General features: G+C 35.9%; 1 protein-coding gene across 48 annotated transcripts in view; it reads left to right on the forward strand.

Annotated features, from left to right (window-relative positions):
- Positions 1 to 22,894, forward strand: part of SYT1 (synaptotagmin 1) — a 583,472-nt gene that overhangs the window by 397,972 nt on the left and 162,606 nt on the right. For 25 of the 48 annotated variants that reach the window (XM_078336942.1, XM_078336938.1, XM_078336929.1 and 22 more), the window contains 2 exons: positions 16,278 to 16,462; positions 22,487 to 22,609. In XM_078336942.1, coding sequence (XP_078193068.1) covers positions 16,278 to 16,462; positions 22,487 to 22,609 — 308 coding nt within the window. The remainder of the gene's footprint in view (positions 1 to 16,277; positions 16,463 to 22,486; positions 22,610 to 22,894) is intronic. The other 23 variants (XM_078336967.1, XM_078336964.1, XM_078336954.1 and 20 more) reach the window with 1 other exon arrangement.

Raw genomic sequence — 22,894 nt, forward strand, 5'->3', positions numbered from 1 at the left:
ATATCAAGACTTTCTGCTCCACTGAATTTTGTGCTTAACTCTGTATTGCCTCCCATCTCTAGTTTTCTGTTTTTTGTTTTTTGGGTTTTTTTTCCTGAGTGTCAGTCTTTCTAAGTTCCTAGGGAAAGGGAACCATCCTTTCTTTCTGTGTTCCCTGTTCTCTGTTCTCTCACTCCACCCTTACGTAGTTTAAACATATAGCAGATTGTCAATAGGAAAGAAATGAATGGTTAAATGACCTGATGAAGGAATAAGTTTTTCTTTGGCCTTGGTGCATCTTGCCCTGATGCTCTGAGAAATAGGTTTTTAATTTGGGGTCCAGTTGTCTTCCAGACCTGAGGAACAATGATCTGCACTCAGGTACCACATATTACCAACCGTATGAAAAAGCAAAGTACACACACACATGCAATGCACACACACATATATCCAATTTCCCGTGAAGAGTCCACAACTTTTATCATATTTTAAAATGGACCTATGATTCAAAAAAGGTTTAGAACCATCATTCTGAATAGAAAAAGATACTGCAATATCCAGGAACCTAGAATTGGTAGTCTTTGAAGCTGTTTTAGACTGTAATGAGAAATTCTTCATTTGGACCTCTGACTGACTGATTTAATCTTAAACTGTGTTCTGTAAGACTTTATATACTTTTTCAAATGTGTGTTTAATATTCTGTCTCCAGAGGTGGCTAATGAGTATATAAATGCACATATTTCCAGAAATTTTTCCATTTATACTGTACAGTTTAGAAAAAAAGATTTCGATTTTTGCCAATTTTTGAAAAATTATTCTTTGTGTGTTTTTGAAAACTAATCATAAACAGTCCCAAAAGCAAGACTTCGAAATAAAGATTAGTTTTAGTACTAGTTGATAGCAAAATAATTATTTCCATATTATATTCTGTACCTTGCATCTACCTATAATGATCTAGAAAGATGATGAATTGTTTTGGATAAAACTAGAAATTGGCAAAAAGCATCAGTAAATAGAAGAGTGAAGAAATATGTATATTATTCATAAAATGAATAATGCAGACGTTCATGCAGTGGTGAAGCATTCAGAAGAAAAAATAGAGATATGCTGAAGGTAGAAAATGCTTGAAGTTACTGCTGAATTTTTGTAGTGGCCATAGCAATGGTATCACCTGTGTTGTCTTGAGGATCTTAGCTGAAATATCTGGGACTGATGCAAATGTACAAGCTTATATTTTCCAGGGATGAAAATATAGCTCATTCTGTGAAAAAAAAAATATGGATTTAAGGTTGTTTCTTAATATGATGAATGCAAATGGAACTAGTAATACAAAGCTGCCCTTAAAAGTGAAACCAAGGCAGAAATATAAAAAACAATGAATTATGACATAGATTAAAGCAAGATCCCAGTACATAAATCTACCAAAGTTTCCCAGCCTGGGAGACAGAAATAGCTGACTATGAATGGGAATGAGGAAGAAGAGAATCAGTGCCAAGGAAAAGCCCCTTGGGATGGTGACGTACTTCAAAGACTGCCCACTCTACTTCTACTTGAGCTTGAGAAAATGGCTATGTGGGTTTCCTTCAAGTCATCTAATATTTATTGAGCACTGACTCAGGCGTTTTAGGGACTGCAAAAAAGATCCATTTAGAAGTAAATTCTCAGAACCACATACAGCCTGCCTCCCCTAGGCCATAGGCGCATTATATCAACTAGAAAAAAGGTTTCTTCCCAATTGTTCATTCAGTAGGTCTGACATTCAGTGAACATCTGATGAGCAGACCTCAGATTTGAAAGCATAAACTTAACAAGCACAGCAGCTAGCTATAATACCAAAGATTTTCCTTTTGAAAATATATACTCTTCAACAGCCTGGCTCTTGGTTTAGATTTCGTCTTTGTTTTCACAATGCTCAATTTAAAGAGAAAGATATTTGGAGCATTTACTTTTAAAATATATACAGGTCAGTACTCCTTAAGTAAATAATTTTTTTAAATTTCTATGTGGTTCCAAAACTCCCTGGAAGAAAAAATACTGATGCTTTTCTATCTGAGGGTTAGATTTTTATTATAGAAAGAATATTTATTAGTAGATCTCATCAATAGTTGTATCCCTGAAGTGCTAAATTTGTATACAAGAGTCTGTTAAACCATGTAGATTTCATTAGAAAATGTACCATACTATGTTGTAAGAGCTCAGTTTAGTATATATGAGAAATTGAGTTCTTTTAGTAAAATAAATAAGACTGAGATTTTAACACTTGGGAAATAAATAATAAACTTCATAATTGCATAAACATCTTTAGCACTGTATCCCGATCCTGAGAAAAATGCCTTGCACGAAGTAGGTGCTCAATAAATATATTTGATTAAATAATTTTTAACTGCTCAATTTATGCCTACTTGTCATGAAAAAGCAGACTTTCTTGATAAAGGAAAATCATTGTCTTTTTCCAACAAAAGACTTGCTAATGCTAATTTATTCCTAAATGGTTCCAAGTATTTCTATTTGTTTGTATTAATATCAGTGCTCATGAATAATCTACAGAGAGCCAAGATTTAAGTCAGAAAGAAAGAAATTTCTTGTATGGGAAGGGAATTTATTAAAATGCATTTTATACATTTGCACACATTTTATCTCTTCTTTTCTTAATGCATCTTTTTATACCAGTCTAACATAAACCAGTCAATGTATTGTACAACATAGTCAATATTTCTACCAATGGGGGGCAGGTTTTAACAGATGTATTCAATATTTTTATTTAAAAATCTGTCATGATAAACGAGACTTGTGGTAAGCCTTGAAAAGGAAATATTATTTAAATGACTGGAGAGGAAGCAGAATAGCATTTGAAAAAAAGGAATGTCCTTTAGAAAACACAGGAGTAGAACTGAGCAGGAAACAAGTTATCCAGTCTGATATGAATAGAGGTGAATGTGGGGGTAGAGTGAGAAATAAACACAAATAAGTAGGCTGGGCTAAATGACAGAGGACTTTGAACACTGTGCACAAAATAATTGATAATTACATATTAGAAAGTTTTATCTGATTACAATGAATGGGTAAAATGAACAGAGAAGATAATTGATGGGAAAAGAGATCAGATGGGAGATAATATCAGTCTACACCTTATAAATAGACATAAAAGAAGAGTAAAACACATTGAAGGAGAAATGGCAAAGCTTGCCAACCAGTTGGATTTGGGAATAAATATTTCCCCATTTTTCCGGTGTGGTAGGAAACAACAGAAGCATTGACAGAGCCATAGAGCTATTTTGGAGAACTGGTTTGGGGAGGAGATAAAGAATTTGTACAAAACATTCTATAGACATTGGAAATACAATCCAATATAGGTATGGAATAGAGAGAAGAATGGAGTAACTGACCAAATAGTAAGCATGGGAAAGGATGTGCTCAACAATGAGTGAATGGGAAGATAAGCAAGAGGCTAAGAACCACCTTAAATAACACATTCAAGATTTGAGAATAGAATGGGAAAGAGAGGGGGAAAACGTAGAGATGTAGCAGGACATGCTGGCAAGGAGCAGTAACATGAAAAATAAAAGCAGAAGAAAAATTTCAAGAAGGATTATGTGGTCAAGATTTTCTAATACCACAGACAGTGTTGTTGGGGTTTGGCCAAAAATGCCATTCGTTATCTTTTGGAGAATCCCTTGAGAATAGTTGCAAAATGAATAGATAGAAAGGGTGGATAAGAAGAAAAGACAGTTCTTTTACCCCCAAGATAACAGATTGGAGGCTTTGTTAGTATGCCTCAGCCCAAAGTAGTGTGTGTTAACTTTTTTTTTTTTTTTGAGACAATGTCTCACTCTGTTACTCAGGCTGCAGTGCAGTGGCACAATCATAGCTCACGGCAGCCTCAAATTCCTGGGCTGAAGTGATCCTCTCACCTCAGCTCCCACATAGCTGGACTACAGGTATGCCAAACACTCAGCTAATCTTTTTTTATTTTTTGTAGAAATAGGGTCTCACTATGCTGCCTAGATCTTGAACTCCTGGGCTCAAGTGATCCTCCTGCCTCAGCCTCCCAAAGTACTGGCATTACAGGCATAAGCCACCATGCCTGGCCACACACTGTGAACTTTTATAGAAGAAGGAACACAGAAACTTAACATGAACAGTGAAAGAAAGTTCAGAGGAGTGGTAGGCAGCAACTTGCACCAGGAGTGTGGCAGAAAACTTTGAGTCTCCAGAGTGCAAAAGAAGGAGAGAACATCACTGTGATTCTCATTTCCACTGGAGAGTCTGGCAATCCAGGCCGCAGGGGAGCACCTTAACCCTACCCAACATTGAAGCTGATTTTGTGAGCAGTGAGGAGTGTTTGAGAAGGAGCAGCATCAGGACATGTTTGCAGGCACTCCTAGACCCCAGTGAAACAGAAGGAAGACATTCCTGATCCTAACTGGCCAGCTAAACTCAGCCGGTGCTTACAGCTTGCAAGAAACTCCTAACTGAGATTTGTGATCTAATATCAAGTGGGGATGAACCCCCAAAGCCAGAGCTGAGCACAAGTCTGAAGTGTGCTCTTGCTTTGCAGGTCAGTCCAGGAGGAGTATGGCCTGAGAGCTGTGGTTTGTGTCTTGAGTGGAAAGTCTTGCATCCTGGGGCAGTTTTGTATCCTGAGCATGGACTGCCTGGGATTCCACTGGTAGTTACAGCTCTCTTCAGCAGAAGTCTGAAGTTTTGAGACACACCAGGTCAGGGGGATGGGAGCTATGTAGGTCTCATTGTGGCCTACTGCACCTCTCTTCCTATGCAGACTCTTTTGTACAGAAGAAATGGTTCCAGTCCTCTCTAGAACACTACTCTAGTGGCCAGGGAACTTCCTTTCAATCTTCGCTGCTTGCACCTGCACTTGGGGAGCCAGAGCACACTCCTGGCTGACCCAGCCCCCACACAGCTTCACCTCCTTTACATGCCTTGGTAGCAGACTACGGATAAAAACTTTTGAGAGTTCCATAGCCCCAACCATCACCTGAGATATCTGAGTACTCTTTCTGGGTAACAGGCTGTGCATACATCCCACAGTCACAGCTGGCTCTCTCCTGCAAGTGCCACCTCTAGCAGGTGTCAACTGGCACCGCTTATTACATCTGCTGACACAACATAGTGCTCAGAAAGAAGAAAACTTTTGTACAACCTCAGCTCACACTATTGCCCATACCACCCCTGCTACTCAGGAGGTGTGGAGCCTGTTCACATGTGCAGTGAGCATGTGAACATACTTGCAATAGCTGGCAATTCAGAAAGCCACCACACTAAGGCTGTTTATAACCAAGAAAATCTTACAGAGTCTACATCACTTCCCCTTCACCCCCATCAGAGCTGGTGCTTGCATCTGCCACTGGGAGACCAGATGACAGATCAGCCTTGTCCAGCTCCACACCCCACCAGCATGGATTGTGGCAGCCCCACCAGGTGGCTAGATCCAGAGGAGCAGGAAGATTCAGTTTTCTGACCCTAAGGGACTGCCACTTCTAGGGACAGAGGAGTGCACCACACCAAGGGAGCACCCCACAGAACAAAAGAAACCAGAGTGCCAACTTTTATCTATACCAGAACTCCTGCTTATGGGCAGGGAACAGCCGCACCTCTTTAAGCAAAGGCACAAGCACAGTGCTGGCCTCAGTGGAGGAAGACTGTGGCTCTGCACAGCAGTCGATCAGCCCCAGTGCTCATGAAGAGATATGGAGAAGGGGACTTCTTGTCCCCCTCAGCCATTGCTGCAGACATAGCCAGCGATTATCCTGTGAAAGCCCAGTGAGAGTACACCTGTAGACAGCCTTTCTGGAACATTTCGGGGTGACTGCATCCCCAAGGGAGCTGTGCCCTCCAGGTTCCTGCTTGCATGAGGGGTGGAATTCCATTCCCTCTCTACATGGATACTGGTATTCCTGCAGATGGACCGAGATGCCTATCTGATCTGAATACCAAAAGTCCTGGGATGGGGGCATGATAGGCAGGTCGCTTTTGTGCTGGCCTCACAGTGGAGCTGAGATGAGTCCTTTCCTTGCCCCGTAAATACCTCAATGTATTTTACTGGGAGCTCCCTCAGACTCCTCTGTCAGAGTTGCGACTTTTGCTCACTATTGGGCATTGCATTTACGCACCTGCTTCAGCCGCAGGCAGTCCTTACCCTTAGGTGCCTCCTACTGGCCTGAAGGCTGAACTGTTCAACAAAATGAAAAACTACTGGTGGGGAAGGGAAGTGCACATGACTGGGTTATGAGATGAGCTTCCTGAGACCTCTGCCATTCTAGCCCTATAGGAGACAGTGAATCTGTTCACACACCCAGTACATCGCTACTACAAGCAGCATGTGAGAAAACCATTGCACAAAGATTCTCTATATCTAAGAAAATTCATGAAGAGACTACCATGGAAAGCACCCAGAGCCAAAGCTGGCAATCATAAACTATACACGTTATAGTAACAACTTCAAATGGGGGGGAAAAAACCCAGTTCAATCAAAATAAGTTTTAAAATAAGAAGAAATTATATCCCCAGATGAGAAGGAACCAGAAAAATAATTCTGGCAATGTGGAAAAAAAACAAACAAACAGTTATACAACACCTCCAAAAGATCATACTAACTCTCCAGCAATGGATCCAAATCAAAATAAAATATTTGAAATACCAGATAAAATATTGATTGCAAAGTTGCTCAGTGAGATCCAAGAGAAATTTGGAAACCAACATAAAAAAAATAAAATTCAGGATATAAATGAAAAAATACCTAAAAACAGATATTTCTTTAAAAAAAGAACTTTTGGAAATAAAAGACTTGCTTAGGGAATTATACAATGCAGTTGAAATTTCTAACAGTAAACTAGACCAAGCAGAGAAAATAAATTAAGAGCTGAAGACAGGCTTTTATGTTAAACCAACAGACAAAAATAAAGAAAAAAAATTTTTTAAAAATGAACAAGTTCTCCAAGAAATGTGAGATTACATAAAATGTTCAAACCTAACAATCACAGGTATTTCAGAAGAAGGAGAAGAAAAAAGAAGGAAGAAGGGAAAAGAAGAAGGAAGAAAGGGGAAAATGAAAAAGGAAGAAGGGGGAAGAAAGAGGGAAAAAAGGGGGAGGAATAAGGAGGAAGAAAGGGAAAGAAGAAGAAAAAGAAGAAGGAGAAGATGAAGAGGAGGAGGAAGGGAGGGAGGGGGAGGAAAAGAAAAGGAAGAGGAGGAAGAAGAAGGAGAAGGAGAAGGAAGCAGTAACAAAATGTTTAGAAACCTATTTGAGAGGACAATTGAGGAAATATTCCCCCATCTTGCTGGAGTATTAGAAATCCAAACACAAAAATCTCAAAGAACTCCTGGGAGATCCATTGCAAAAAGGATATTACCACAACATATAATTATCATGCCACATAAAATCAATGTGAAGAAAAGAATTCTAGGAGCAATGAGACAAAATAACTTATAAAAGAAATAACTTATAAAGGAGTCAAATAACTTATAAAGGAAAGCCTATTAGACTAAAAGCAGACTTTCAGCAGAAACTGTCTAAACCACAAGGCATTGGGATTCTGTCTTTAGACTTCTAAACAGAGTAACTGTCAGCCATGAATTTTGTATGTTGCAAAATTAAGTTTCATAGATAAAGGAGAAGTAAAGTCATTCCCAGACAAGCAAATGCTGACAGAATTTGCCAGCAATTCCTGACCACCTCTACAGGAATTGCTCCAATGAGTGATAAACATCAAAACAAAAGGTTGATATGCACCAGTATAAAAACACTCAGAACTATAAATTCATAGAGCTTATGAAATAACACAATGGAGAATACAAAGCAATTAGATAATGATCCACATGATGAATGGAACAGTAACCCACATTCACTATTAACTTTGAATATAAATGTTCTAAATTCTCCACTTAAAAGATAAAAGTTGGCAGAATTGATAAAATACATAATCCAAATACCTACTTCCTTCAGTAGACCAACTTAACACATAAAGATTCTTATAAAGTCAAGAAAAAGAATGGTAAAATATATACTATATGTTGGGGTCTGGCACGTCTGCCGGGGGACTACCGACCTGCAGGAGTCCCCGAGACCACCAACGTGGATGTCTCGTTCAACCTGAGGGAGAGAGTGCACAGAAGTGAAAGAAAATAGAAAAGCGGAGTCTGGAGGGCTGGCTTAGGCTATGTCCAAGCAGCAATTTTATTTTTGCAATATGTTTCCTTATATACTTTTCTGAAGTCAAAGTTGTTTACACCAGATCAACTACTTAAGTTACAGTAAGCAAGTTACGCCCACTAAGTTACCCAGTAAGTAAGTTAATCCCATTAAGTAGGTACGCCCAGTAAGTAGGTTACTTTCAGTAAGTAGGTTACTTTCAGTAATTAGGTTATGCCCAATAGATCAATGTAAGTAAGTTACAGTCACGCCCTGTAAGCTATGGTAAGTAAGTTACAGTTACACCCAGTAAGTTACAGTAAGTAAGTTACCAAGTGTAAATACTTAATATTTTACAATGAAGGTAACAAGGGTCCAAAATGAACACAATCAAGCAATAAACCATAAGAAGCCGAAAGTGGTCACAATGCTTTGCAAGTCCTCATATCTATAAAGTAATGTCTGTTAATTATTTTGAATAACATATAGTTCCTCTCTCGGTTCCTGCTTTCCCTCAGCTCGACTCCCCCAACCAGGGATCTGTGTCCGGGCTCAAGCTCACCGTATGGCGAGGCCCATTTCCTAGGGGCCTCACATGGGAGCGATCCCCACAGATTCCCTCAACTATACAAATGGAAATCAAAAGCAAGCAGCGGTACCTATTCTTACATCACATAAAACAGACTTTAAATCAACAACAGTAACAATGACAAAGAAGGTCATTATGTAATGATAATGGATCAATTCAACAAGAAGATATAATAATCATAAATATATATGGACCTAACATCAGAGCTCCCAGATTGTTAAAACAAATACCACCAGACCTAAGAAAACAGATAGACAGCAATACACTAATAGGGGAGAATTCAACAACCCACTGACCACAGTAGATTGTCAAGGCAGAGTCAACAAAGGAACAATAGACTGGACTCTGGAACAAATTGACCTAACAAATATTTACAGAACATTCTGCCTCAAAACTGCAGCATATATATGCTTCTCATCAGCATATAGAAGAATATTTTCCAGTATAGACCATATGATAGGCCACAAAACAAGTCTCGATAAATTTTTAAAGATTTAAATCATATCAAGTATCTTCTCAGACCACAGTAGAATAAAACTAGAAATCAATTTTAAGAGGCACTCTCAAAACTATAAAAATACATTAAACAACCTGCTTCTGAATGATCTTTGGGTCAATGATAAAATTAAAATACAAATTTTTTTAATTTTTGAAAGGAATGATAAGAGTAACACAAGGTATCAAAATATCTGAAATACAGCAAAAGCAACGCTAAGAGGGAAGTTTATAGTGCTAAATACCTACATAAAAAAAGAAAGATCACAAGCTGACAACCTAATGTCATGCCTCAAGGAACTAGAAAAGCAAGAATAAACCAAACCCAAACCTTGCAGAAGAAAATAAATAATGAGAGCAGAACTAAATGAAATTGAAACCAACAAAACAACACAAGGATCAATGAAACAAAAAAGGGGTTATTTGAAAAGATAAATAAAACAATAGATCAATAGCTAGATTAACCAAAAAAAGAAGAGAATTTAAATAACCTCAATCAGAAATGAAAATGAAGACATTACAACAGATACTACAGAAATATAAAATATTATTCAGGATTTTCAAGATTACTATGAACACCTCTACACACACAAACTAGAAAATCTAGAGGAAATGGATAAATTCCTGAAAAAATACCACCCAAAGCTGAATCAGGAAGAAATAGAACTCTTGAACAGACCAATAACAAGTCATGAAATTGAATTAACACTAAAAAAAATCCCAACAAAGAAAATCCCAGAACTAGATGAATTCACAGCCAGATTCTACCAGACATTTAGAAAACTGACACCAATCCTACTGAAACTACTCCAGTGGGTCAAGAAGGAGAATCCTCCCTAATTCATTCTACAAAGCCAGTATCACCCAAATACCCAAGCCAGTAAAGTGCACAACCAAAACATCTATGTCCCTGATGAACATAGATGCAAAAATTCTCAACAAAATACTAGCAAACCAAATCCAACAGCACATGAAATGATTAATTCACCACAATCAAGTGGGTTCCATCCCAGGGATGCTAGGATTGATAAATATATGCAATTCAATAAATATGATTCACCACATAAGCAGAATTAAAAATCTTATGATCATATCAGTAGATGCAGAAAAATTATTCAATAAAATGTAACATCCCTTCCTGATAAAAATTTTCCACAACTTAGGAATAGAAGGAACATAACTCAAAATAATAAAAGCCAAATGCAAAAAACCCATAGCCAACATCATACTAAATGAGGGCAAAGTTGAAAGCATTCCCCCTAAGAACTAGAACAAGACGAAGATGCCCAGTTTTGCCACTTCCATTCAACACAGTACTGGAGGTCTTAGCTAGAATAATCAGGCAAAATTAAGAAATAAAAAGCATCCACATTGGAAAAGAGGATCAAAGTGTCTCTGTTGCCTGATGATATAAATGCATGTGTAGAAGCCCCCAAAGATTCCTAGACTTTATAAATAAACTCAGTAAACTCTCAGGGTATAAAATCAATGTGCATAAATTAGTAGGACTGCTGTAAGCCAATAATGATCAAGCTGAGAATCAAATCAAGAACTCAATCCCATTTACAATAGCTGCAAAAAACATAAAACATCTAAAAATATACTTAACTGAGGAGATGAAAGATCTCTACAAGGAGAACAACAAAATACTGATAAAAGAAATTGTAGATGACACAAACAAATGGAAAAGTACCCCGATATCATGGATTGAAAGAGTCAATATTGTGAAAATGACCATACTATCCAGAGCAATCTTCAGACTCAATATAATTGCTATCAAAATACCAATATCATTTTTCACATATTTAGAAAAAAAATCCTAAAATTCATATGGAACTGATAAAGAGCCTAAATAGGCTAAGCAATCCTAAACAAACAAACAAACAAATCTGGCAACATCACATTACCTGACTTAAAATTATACTACAAGTCTATAGCAACCAAAACAGCATGTTTGTAAAATAAAAGTAGTATAAAAGTAGACATATAGACCAATGGAACAGGATATACCCAAAAATAAAGCCACATATCTACAGCCAACTGCTCTTCAATAAAGCAGACAAAAACATACACTGAAGAAAGGATGTCCTATTCAGTAAATGGTGCTGGGAAAATTGGATAGCCACATACAGATGAATGAAACTGGATCTCTATATCTGACCATATACAAAAAATTAACACAACGTGGATTAAAGACTTCAATGTAAGACTTGAAACCATAAAGATTCTAAAAGAAAACCTAGGGAAAAAGAAACTCTTCTCAATATTGGCCTAGGTAAAGAATTTATGACCAAGACTCCAAAGGCAAATGTATAAAAACAAAAATAAATAGGACTTAATTAAACTTCTGCACAGTTAAATAAATAATCAACAAAGTAAATAGACAACCTATAGAATAGGAGAAAATATTCACAAACTATACATCCAACAAAAGACTAATATCCAGAATCTACAGAGAACTCAGCAAGAAAAAAAAAATCCCGTAAAAAGTGGACAAATGTGAACAGACCCTTTTCAAAAGAAGCCATACAAATGGCAAACAAACATATGGAAAAAATGCTCCACATCACTAATCATCAAAGGAATGCAAATTAAAACCAAAATAAGATATCACCTTACAGTCAGAATGGCCATTATTAAAAAGTCAAAAAACAATAGATGACATGGATGCTGTGAAAAGGGAACTCTTATACACTGTTGATGTATTAGTAAATTAGTACAGCGTCTATGCAGAACAATATGGACAGTTCTCAAAGAACTAAAAGTAGGTCTACGATTTGATCCTGCAATCCCACTACTGGGTATCTACCCAAAGAAAAAGAAGCCATTATGTCAAAAAGATAACCGAACTCTTGTGTTTATTGCAGCACTATTCACAAATGCCAAGGTGTGGAATCCACCTAAGTGCCCATCAATGAATAAGTGGATAAAGAAAATGTCAAATATAGAGATAGACATACACATAGATGTAGATGATATAGATAGATATAGATAGATAGATAGATGATAGATAGATAGATAGATAGATAGATAGATAGATGATAGATAGATAGATAGATAATGGAATACTCAGTTATAATAAAGAACAAAAAAATGTTTTTTGCAGCAACTTGGTTGGAATTGGAGGTCATTGTCCTAAGTGAAGTAACTCAGAAACAGAAAAACAAATACCACATGTTCTCGCTTATAAGTGAAAGCTAAGCTATGGGTATGCAGGGGCACACAGAGTGGCATAATGAACATTGGAGGCTCACAAGTGGGAAGGGTCAGAAGGGGATGAGAGATTAAATATTACCTGTTGGATACAATGCACACCATTCAGGTGATGGGTACACTAAGAGCCCAGACGTCACCACTATGCAATTCATCCATGTAACCAAAACTACTTGTAACCCTAGAGCTACTGAAATAAATAAGGAGGAAAATATAGCAGAAAATATATGAATAGCCCACATCAATATTACTATTGTATAGTCATCTATATATCTTTGTATCACTTGAGTTCCTATGGTTGCTATAATGAATTATTCCAAGTTTGCTGGCATAAAAACACACATAATTATTATTTTCCCATTCCGGAGGTCAGAAATCTGAAATTGGTTTCACTGAGCTAAAATCAAGGTGTCAACAGGGCCAACTCTGTCTTTAAGGAGTAGGGGAGAATCCATTTTCCTGCCTTCTCCAGATATACCTTCAAGAGGTATATCTGCATTCCTTGGTTCATGGTCCCTTTTTTCATCTACAAAACCAACGAGACACTTCAAATCTCTCTTTCTTGGACTCTGACATTTCTGCCTGATAATGTCAATTCTGCCTGGTAAAAACCCTAGTAATTGCATTGAGTCTTCTCAGATAATTCAGGGTAATCTCTCCATCCCAAGATCCTTGACCTAATCACATTTGCAAAGTCCCCCTTGCCAGGGAGGGTAACATTCACAGCTTCCAGGAAATAGGATATGGACATCTTGGAGGGGCCATTATCATGTCTATGACAAGGTATAAATTAAAACATTAGAAGTCATTTTAAATTAATTTGCCTTGGACTTAATTCTTATGCATCAGTTTACTTTGGGTCAAATATATATGTTAGATTGACTCATTAATTAGAAAATGAAAATAGTATTTTAATAGGGTTCTTACTACCAGTCTATTATTTTCTGCTGAAAAGCCTTTAAGATAAATGTTAAAATTCTTATTATAAAATTCCATGTAATGGTAGTTGGGTAGTAATAACAATAAACTGATATTTTCTGCCAGTAGCAGTATTTTGATGAGGCTATTTTTGACTGACACTCATTTTATATTTTAAAAATTACTGTTGGCAGCATTTTATGCTGTTATGTATTTGCTTCATTGGATTTTTAGGTTTAATATGTTCTATTAAAGAGTTTCAAAGCTAGATACAGTTTTTTTCTATGTATACATTTTTAATATTCACATTTTTTAACCTAACAACCTAAGGATATATTTGAATTTCTCAAACAATTCAATCTGTAGAGTTTTTCCTCCATAAAACTGAAGTGATACTGAACAAAACTGCCTCAAAGACCAAGTTTTTCAGTGGTTATGAATTACCTTCAAATTGCATTATTTCAGATTTCTTCCTGTAATCTCATAGTCCTAGCTCTTTAACTCCCTTTGATTAAATAATGTTCCTTTGCTTTCACTATTTTCTTTTTGTGAACTTGTCAAATCATCTTTGTCTTGTCTTAGTATAATTTAAGAGACTTTTATGTAGCTCTCTGAGCAACTATCACCACACAAGTCCAGCAGGGAGAATAATTTATGAGGTTCAAAATGAAGGGTCATTATGAATGCTGTCTTTCCTGCAATGAATACGAACACTCTCTTGTTCATGCATGACAGGATTTTAACTAGATCAAGGGAGATAGATGCTTTTACACGAAGTATTATGAATGATATCATCGGTTACATAAAATACTTTACTTTTTTAATATTTACATTGTTTAATAAGTTTAGAGAACTGGAAGAAAACATCTTTGGATGTAGGTTTATCTATAACTTTCACATAAGTATTTTTCTGTTGAAAACACAATTTCAAAAGTGGTAGTTTTATGTCCTTAGGTTAACATCTAGGATCCAGTCATAAGCTGGAATAATATGCATAGTAAGTATTCTCCACAATGATACTAAATGCAGAGGAAAGCAAGGAGAGTAAATTTTCTCAGTTTTGAAGAGAGGTTAATTCTTAAGTGTTTTTACTTTGTCAAAGTACTCCTGACTGGTATTCAGCAATCATTGGTTCTGGTAATGTTTATTTGGCTATTTTTTTTTATTGCAACAGACAAATCTAATTACTTCTGATTAATCTCAGTAGTTGTGATTTGTATCATGAATACCTCCCTTCCAATCTAACTGAAATCCTAAATGTTTCCATGTCACCTTATTTTTTATAAGCACGTGGTGTAAGGCATACCAAATAAAAAAATATATCAACCTTTAGCAGAGGGAAAATTGTAATAGAAAACTAAATGTTTATTTGAGTATATTTATGTATATATGTTCATTATTTTAAACAGCCTGGAAACCTAAGCCTCTCCTCTTATCCAAAAATCATCTTTCCTCCTTTCATTCCCTTTGCATTTTCACTAAACTTTCCTCAGTGTACTTATCTTGCTTTTTACATATTTATCCTGAGCTCTCTGCCTTACCCGCAATGCCTTGACTAGAAAGAAATGAAAGCTAACATTGGCCAGGTGCCGTGGCTAACGCCTGTAATTCCAACACTTTGGGAGGCTGAGGTGGGCGGATCACAAGGTCAGGAGATCGAGACCATCCTGGCCAACATGGTGAAACCTTGTCTGTACTTTAAAAAATACAAAAACTAGCTGGGTGTGGTGGCGGGGGCCTGTAGTCCCAGCTCGTTGGGAGGTGGAGGCAGGGGAATCGCTTGAACCCGGGAGGCGGAGGTTGCAGTGAGCCGAGATCGTACCACTGCACTCTCCAGCCTGGAGACAGAGCAAGATTCCATCCAAAAAATAAAAAGATGGAGGGAAGGAAGGAAGGAAGGAAGGAAGGAGGGAGGGAGGGAGGGAGGGAGGGAGGGAAGGAAGGAAGGAAGGAAGGAAGGAAGGAAGGAAGGAAGGAAGGAAGGAAGGGGAGAAAGGAAGGAAGAAAGAAATGCTAGCTAACATTAATTGAGCTCTTGCTATGTTCCAGATGCATTCAAAGCTTTTTAGCGTATTAATACATTTAATCTTCAAGCCAGATGAAATGGGTACCACTATAATCTTCACTGTATAGCGATGAAACAGAAACTCAGAACAGTGAAGCAATCCGAGCAGTCACAGAGCCTCTAAGTGGCCATGCCAAAATCTAAACCTGGATTAAGAGCCACCAAACACATGACCATCACACACATCTAGAGAACCTCAGTGCATACATTTCCCCATGACTGACTTTCAAATCACCAGGTACTTCTTCCGAATCTTCACTATTGTTATGATTTTACATTTGCTGTTCTATGTATATGACTAATATCTGCCCCCCACCATGACAGAATGTAGGAATACAACACCTAGTATTTTACAGATAAGTAATAGCAGCTACCATTTATTAAGCTTTTGCCATGTACCAGGCACTGCATCTTATTATTTAATACTCAGAAAGATCTATGGGGCACCTACCAGTTTACTTCCACTTTAGAGATGAGGAAAGTGAGGCAGAGAGAGTTTAGATGACTTGCCCATGGTCACACAGCTAGTAAATCGTTGAGCCAGGATTTAAACTCAGTGGTTGAACTCCAAAGCTTGGGTCTTAATGAGTGAAGAGATGTATTCATAGAAACCTAGTTTGGAGAGTCAAGAAAAGCAATAGGAAGGAGATGACATTTGACATATCTGGAAGGGCAAAGTGGGAAAGAAAGGAAACAATACACTCAGTGGAGAAAACAACATGGATAAAGTACTGAGGAATGGTGTACCTGGAGCATAATGGTGCTCAAAAATGCAAATAAAATGAATATCTTTATAGCCCATGAGTTAAAAGTTTTTGCACATCTAAGTGTTGTATGACTAGTGCTCTCTGTGCATTTCTTTCTTTCAGTGCCACCGTGGGCCTTAATTGCAATAGCCATAGTCGCAGTCCTTTTAGTCCTGACCTGCTGCTTTTGTATCTGTAAGAAATGTTTGTTCAAAAAGAAAAACAAGAAGAAGGGAAAGGAAAAAGGAGGGAAGAATGCCATTAACATGAAAGATGTGAAAGACTTAGGGAAGACAATGAAAGATCAGGTAATGTATTTCTTCTACATTGCTTCTTAGATTATTTTCTTTAGAAAAAATAAACAAATGGTTGATTATTTTATGCCATATATTATAGAAATAAACAACTTTTGGACCCATATCATTGTGAGATGCTTTGCAAGCCTTTCAGTCACTGTTCTAGATCCCAAAGCATTTGGCAGGGTTTTCCAGTCTCCTGAGCAAATGGAACAGAAAAGGGCATCCGTGATCATCAGGCTCATCTTGATGGGTTTGGCATAGAGAATGATGCCTGAATATTTTGATTACATCTGTTTAACTAGTCTTCATTCTGTTTAAAGTTAGAGAAATCAAATAAAGAGTGCCTGAGTGTTTTTGCAACTGGGCAGAGGATCTTTCTAATTTCTACTTTTCATAGTCACCATTAAATAACTGAGTTTTACGGCTGTTCATCAAACTTGATGAAAGCTGCCTTTCCTACATATCCATCCAGCTGAAAAATTAGTTCTCAAGAATAATGAGTTGTATAGGAGAAGGGAGAGAAATATGAGCCAGTTCTAAATATCAAGACAGGATAGAATTTTTCCCTTATAAGAAAGTTTTCTTTCTTATTTCTTATAAGACAAAATTCTTATTCCAATTTAATAAGGACAATTAAAACCCTAACACTTGGTTATAAAATCCATTTGGCTGGGTTATGTTTCCAAGCCCAAGAAAGCTATTTGAATGTCTCATGTTGCTATCTGTTTTTGGCTAAATTAATTGGACAACATGGTTCAAGATAATGTTTACTATTACTAATGATAATCATTAAATGCCTCTTCATTTTTGAAATAATAGTCATATTGAATATCTCTAAAGAATATTTAATTCATATTTTGAAATTAAAATGTAAATGTACAAATTTTTCATAGAAATAACATTTTCAATTATCAATGTTTTTCATCAAATACAAAAGTTTTATTTATTCCCAAATAGAAAAATATATAGGCAGTTTTATAAGTTCCTCTTACAGTATTATTATTAATCTAACTCTTAAATCTGAATCTCCTTAAGAACAATTTAGTCAGGTGTTACAACAGGCATTTTAAATACATTTGCATTGTTTCCTAGTTCATTACACATTCAGGACACTAACTTCCCTTCCCAGCTTAAGTTTTAAACTCTTTTTCCTCAAAGACACTATAGTATCTATTGATAATAATTTCACAGAGGCTCATTTTTTACTCCTTGCATTTGTGTTTGGTTTTTGGAGCTATAGGATGGATGGAATGCCTGTACTCACACTCAAGAGAGTTTTGGCCTGAGCTCGGAGTAGCAAGGGTTTGATTTTTCTGGCAGTTTCTAATTACAGTCACAAAGCCCATGCACAAATGTCCAACTACAGATGTCTAATAAAGATTTTTCTCTTCAGTTAATTTAAATAGAAACTAAAATTTTAAATCCTGTCCTACTTTATTTCCAAACTTTTCATAGTAAGCAGGACTTGATAAAGATTTCTTTAAACAGCTTATTGGGAGAAATAAGTACAGAAATAACCTACTAGATGGACAGGGACTGAATAATATGTATGTTAATTTTAGCAATATTGTGAAAACAATAATTTGACAATAGATTACTATCTTTTTCATAATTATCATAAAATCCGAATGTGGTTTCCCTGTGTTCTAGAATTAGTTAAAATTGCTGAATGTAAAGTGATAACTATAACATTTCTCCCTCGGACAATAAATCTATAATATTTGTGGGATTTGTTCCATATGATGTAAGATTGTAATTTACAGCATAGTGGTGGTGTTTATTACTTCTGTTATAACCTGGATAAATGACCAAGATCTCAAATATAGAGAATTAATGGGGGTTAATTTTTCATTGATGAACTATTTTTTGTGTGGGAAGGGACAGAGAAAATTATTCAAACAAAGAAATACTAACAAGTCAGAGATAGTGTATAATAATGTTATCACAGATTATTTAGAATTTCAGGCACTCAAAAATATGTTTTCAGTCATTTTAAGTAGTCTCAATTTTACTAAGTTATGAACAATTAAATGTACAGAATAAGATACAATTTGGACAGATGAATATACACTCCAGTGATAAACATTTATATAACCATAGCTTGTGTTACTTTTTGAAGCAGACAAAAGTAGCTAATAATGAGTTCCATCATTTATAAAGAGGAAGGATAAAAAAGCAAAACAGAATGTGCAGATTTTAAGAGGATGTTTCATCACATGATGATCACCAGATCACCCAAAATTCAAAACAGCATAAATACAAATTAAAATTATTATTAAATAATTATATTTTCAAAATATCTTAAGCAGAATGTTGAAGTGAACATGGGGAAGAAAATAAAGATGGCTTATGCCTCTCTCATTTAAAAACAAGACAGAGGTGATGGGCACTTTAGATATAATTTCTTAATCTTAAGAAATATATATATACAGGCTCTAGATACAAGATATAAAGGCTGTAGGACAATGAATACATTTTTTACCTTTCAATTCATATCAAACTCACAGAAATTCAGATTTCAATATTCATGGCTACATGTCTCTTTAGAAAGGTTTTTTAACCAAAGAAGATTTTTAAAATATTCTGCAATGACTACAAAAAGTATAGACACTTTATGTTGCATAAGATATATATTTTTGTGTTCTGTCATATGCATTAAAACCGGAGAACACTAACCAGACAGAGGGAAAATATTCACTTGTAAAGTCATAGGTCTGGAAAGGTCATTTCTCCATGGTTTTCACTAATGTGTGTGGATATTTTAATTTTTATTTCTTCCTTCTATGTCCTTATCTGTGTTGTGTCTCATGACTGTTCTGGACTGTCCCTTGCGGTAGGTTTCCTCTGCTACTTAGACATCCCTAGTCAACGCTCAGATACATCTAGTGGCCTTGGCACCTGGGGCTCCACAGCTGAGGGTATATCATTCTGACACACATCAAGAGGCTGAACTAAATTGATTTTTTTTAAAGATAAAGTGTTCTCATTTTGAACGTGCTAACGGATTAAATATAACAGTATTAGAAAGCTCAAGTTTTAAGTTGATGGATACTGAAAGAAATTCAGTCCCTGTGCTGCTTTTCTAGTGTGCCTTATTAAATCCAAATCTGAACAATGTAACTTACAGTGAACAAATGCTCCTTCTGATGGTTGCGAACAAAGCACCTGTTGAATGTCAAAGCAAACCATAAGCATGTGCACTAATCTTTGAAATTTAAAATAAGGTTTGATGTTCCGAATCCAGCTTTTTCTACTGCAATTTATCAAACCTCAGAACTACTGGGTTTACAAGCTTTTTCTTCCAAATTTTGTTCCATGGAGGGGAAAATAGTGCTCTTGAGATGTTATAATAGCTACTGATATAATAGGTCTGAATTTAATGTGATGGTACAGACAATGTCTTGCTTAAGCTCAGCCTTTGGGACAGGAATAGACTTAATCACTTTCGTGATGAACAGTGGCACTGAGAAATTATCAAAAATTTAGCCCTATTTCATGCAGAATAATTGCATAGATGGTCCTGCCTTCTATTCAGGCAAAAACCACTTAGGGAGAAGGAGATTTAATATCTCAGCTATTTCAAATTGCACTGGGCCTGAAACATGATACATGAATTGTCAGTTCTGAAAGAGACTTTTGAAAAGGTATTTTAATCATTGAATTGTTGTATTATAATGATAGAGTGACATGCAGATTTATCAAACAGAAATATGTGTTAAATAGTTTGCTATTATTTTTTAAAAACAAAATCTTATAGGGAGGCAAATTACCTAAGCTGCAATTTCCCAAGCACATCTACAACAGTGTTAAAGACTTCTACACAGCTAAGGTTTTGAAAGGGCAAAGGGATTCCACTGCCTAAAGTTCTCTAATTAAACTCAGTCTTTTTTTTTTTTTTTGTCACTTTACTATCCTATGTTCCCTTTAGTGACCAAGCCCCTTGTTCACAAGTTAAACAATTAATATGAACTTTAAAATATTTTCATGTTGTTTCCTGCCTTTAGCTATTAAGTCACCTTTTAATATTCAAAGAAACAACCGAGTGTAGATTAAACTTTCCAAATTAAATGGTTTGTAGCTAACCAATTTGAAAATGTTTCTACACAGTTGTGTATCATGATGGCAATTTTCAATTTTCCAAACTCACTGTAGGCTCTTAAGAAATTTCCAGCCAAAAAAGACAAGGCATCTCTGACAACAGCTCAATTCTATTTACATGGTCTTCCCACCTGAATGAGTTCTATTAATGTGTGATACAGATTAATAGAAGATAGAGATTAATAGAACTCAGTTTTTTAGAATCAAATTAGAGTTAACTGGGTGAAGCCAAATTAGTAACTCCTGTATATTCAAAAACTGAGGGTGCCAGTTGAAGCACCACTGAAGGTCCCTGAGTAAGTGGGTGGATTGAACAGAGAATCTCCTTCCCGACAATGATGAATACAGCAGAGAAAAACGACTATGTACTCTTGGATGTGAGGGTAGCAGAGTGAAGGAACTGCAGTCTGACTGATGCCTCTCTACAGTCTGGTTATACTTCTTACATTTGAATTCTATGAGAATTCTTAGATTCAATTTGAGAGCTAACAAGAGTTAAGATTCCTTTACTTTGTCAGAGATACAAAACAGTCCACCACTGGTATGTCCACTTTGATTTCTGTGAGATTCTACAATAATACACGCATGCATATACATATACAAAAATAGCAATAAAATGCCAAACCATAAAACTAGAAGATAATAATTGTTATATGGAACACAACAACAAAGCTGAAATTTTTAAAGTACAAAGAGCCTTTGTAAATCGATAAGGGAAAGGTGAACAACACATAGACAAATTAGCAAAGGATATGGACAGGCAGTCCCCAGAAGAAAAAATACAAATGGTTAATATAAATGTTTTTAATCTTTTCAACCTCACAAGTGGTCGGGATAATGTAATTTTGTATTTTTTTGATTTTGAATAATGACTGCATATAAATTTCTAATTAATTGTTCTAATTACTTGAAGCAATAAGAATTGCACATCCCTAAAAACAAAGCTTCATGTACTTATAAACTTTGTAACCTTTGATATTTTTAGAAAAATTTTTGCAAGATAGGAAAATACATTATATATTTTTATTTTTTTAAAAAAAGAAGAGCATTTGAATGTAACTTATGAGATAATGAGCTTTCTAGTATTTCCATTTATAGTACACTTGTTTTAGGTTATAAATATTCAATTGGTTAGACTGCGTTTTGAGAGTTCAATACAATTGATTTTGTTCTTAAATGCAAAATGAATGTTTATACCAATTTGTTTTTGACAAAATTGCAAACCTAATTCTTTTTATCTTTTGATATCAAATAGACTCTTAAGTCAATTTAATTCAGCCAAGCTTTTGATGGAGCTGTTATGAAAATAAAGTGGTAAACTGAAATTGGAAGTGGGGTGAACTTTCCTCTAAACATGGATTTGCTGGTGGCATGTTTTTTTCCTCTTTTTCATACCATTACAAATGTGTATGTGAGACAAAGGGAATTAAAATTTTCTGAGGATCACTTACTGAACTACCTTTTTCATAGGAAATAAGTCAACAAAAGGACATACCTTTTATATTAATTATTCCACTGCATGTAGCAATGATATTTTATATGATGCTGAGCATCTCTTTAAACTACATGAATGTGAAATCTGGCTTGATTAGTAGCATGTTTATCTTTCCTCAGAAAGCAGCAGTTTTATCAGAACCAAATACAACACGAAGTTGACACTTTCTTTGCAACGATGTTACATTTTTGCTTGCAGTATTCTGAGGGGGCTTCTTCCATTGCTTCCATTTTGCTTGCTGATTGGGGGAAAAAATTCCGTGCACAAATGGAATTTAAAAAATATGTAAGCAGCAAATGTGAATGTGTGTCAGACAAACAGATTTCCAGCATCTTAGTGCTTGCTTCGAACAGCTTGGAAGTATAACTACAGGCCCAGTTAAATTTGAGTTTTGATGAAATTTAGTGGCATTTACCTGTGATCCACTTCTCTACACATAGGCCCTCAAGGATGATGACGCTGAAACTGGATTGACTGATGGAGAAGAAAAAGAAGAACCCAAAGAAGAGGAGAAACTGGGAAAACTTCAGTATTCACTGGATTATGATTTCCAAAATAACCAGGTCTGAAGTGGGGAAATGTCTTCTAGTTCCATTATGTTTTCTGAAATTACCAAGTAGAAATTGAAGCAAGATACTTTTAAAAACATTTTGTTTGCTGTGAGGGAAAATGCAATTATCAAAGCTATTGATGAAATAATTTCTAAGAACAGGCAGTCCCCAACTTGCTAATTTAACATCTGGTAATTAGAATTTACAGTATTCAACCGATTACATCTACTTGTGGCACTTTCAACAGGCAGACAGAATACAAATTAACTTGAAGCAGTCAGTCTGCTTCTGAGAGCT

Source organism: Callithrix jacchus, chromosome 9 (genome assembly GCF_049354715.1).
Source record: "Callithrix jacchus isolate 240 chromosome 9, calJac240_pri, whole genome shotgun sequence".
In the NCBI taxonomy this organism is placed as follows: Eukaryota; Metazoa; Chordata; class Mammalia; order Primates; family Cebidae; genus Callithrix; species Callithrix jacchus.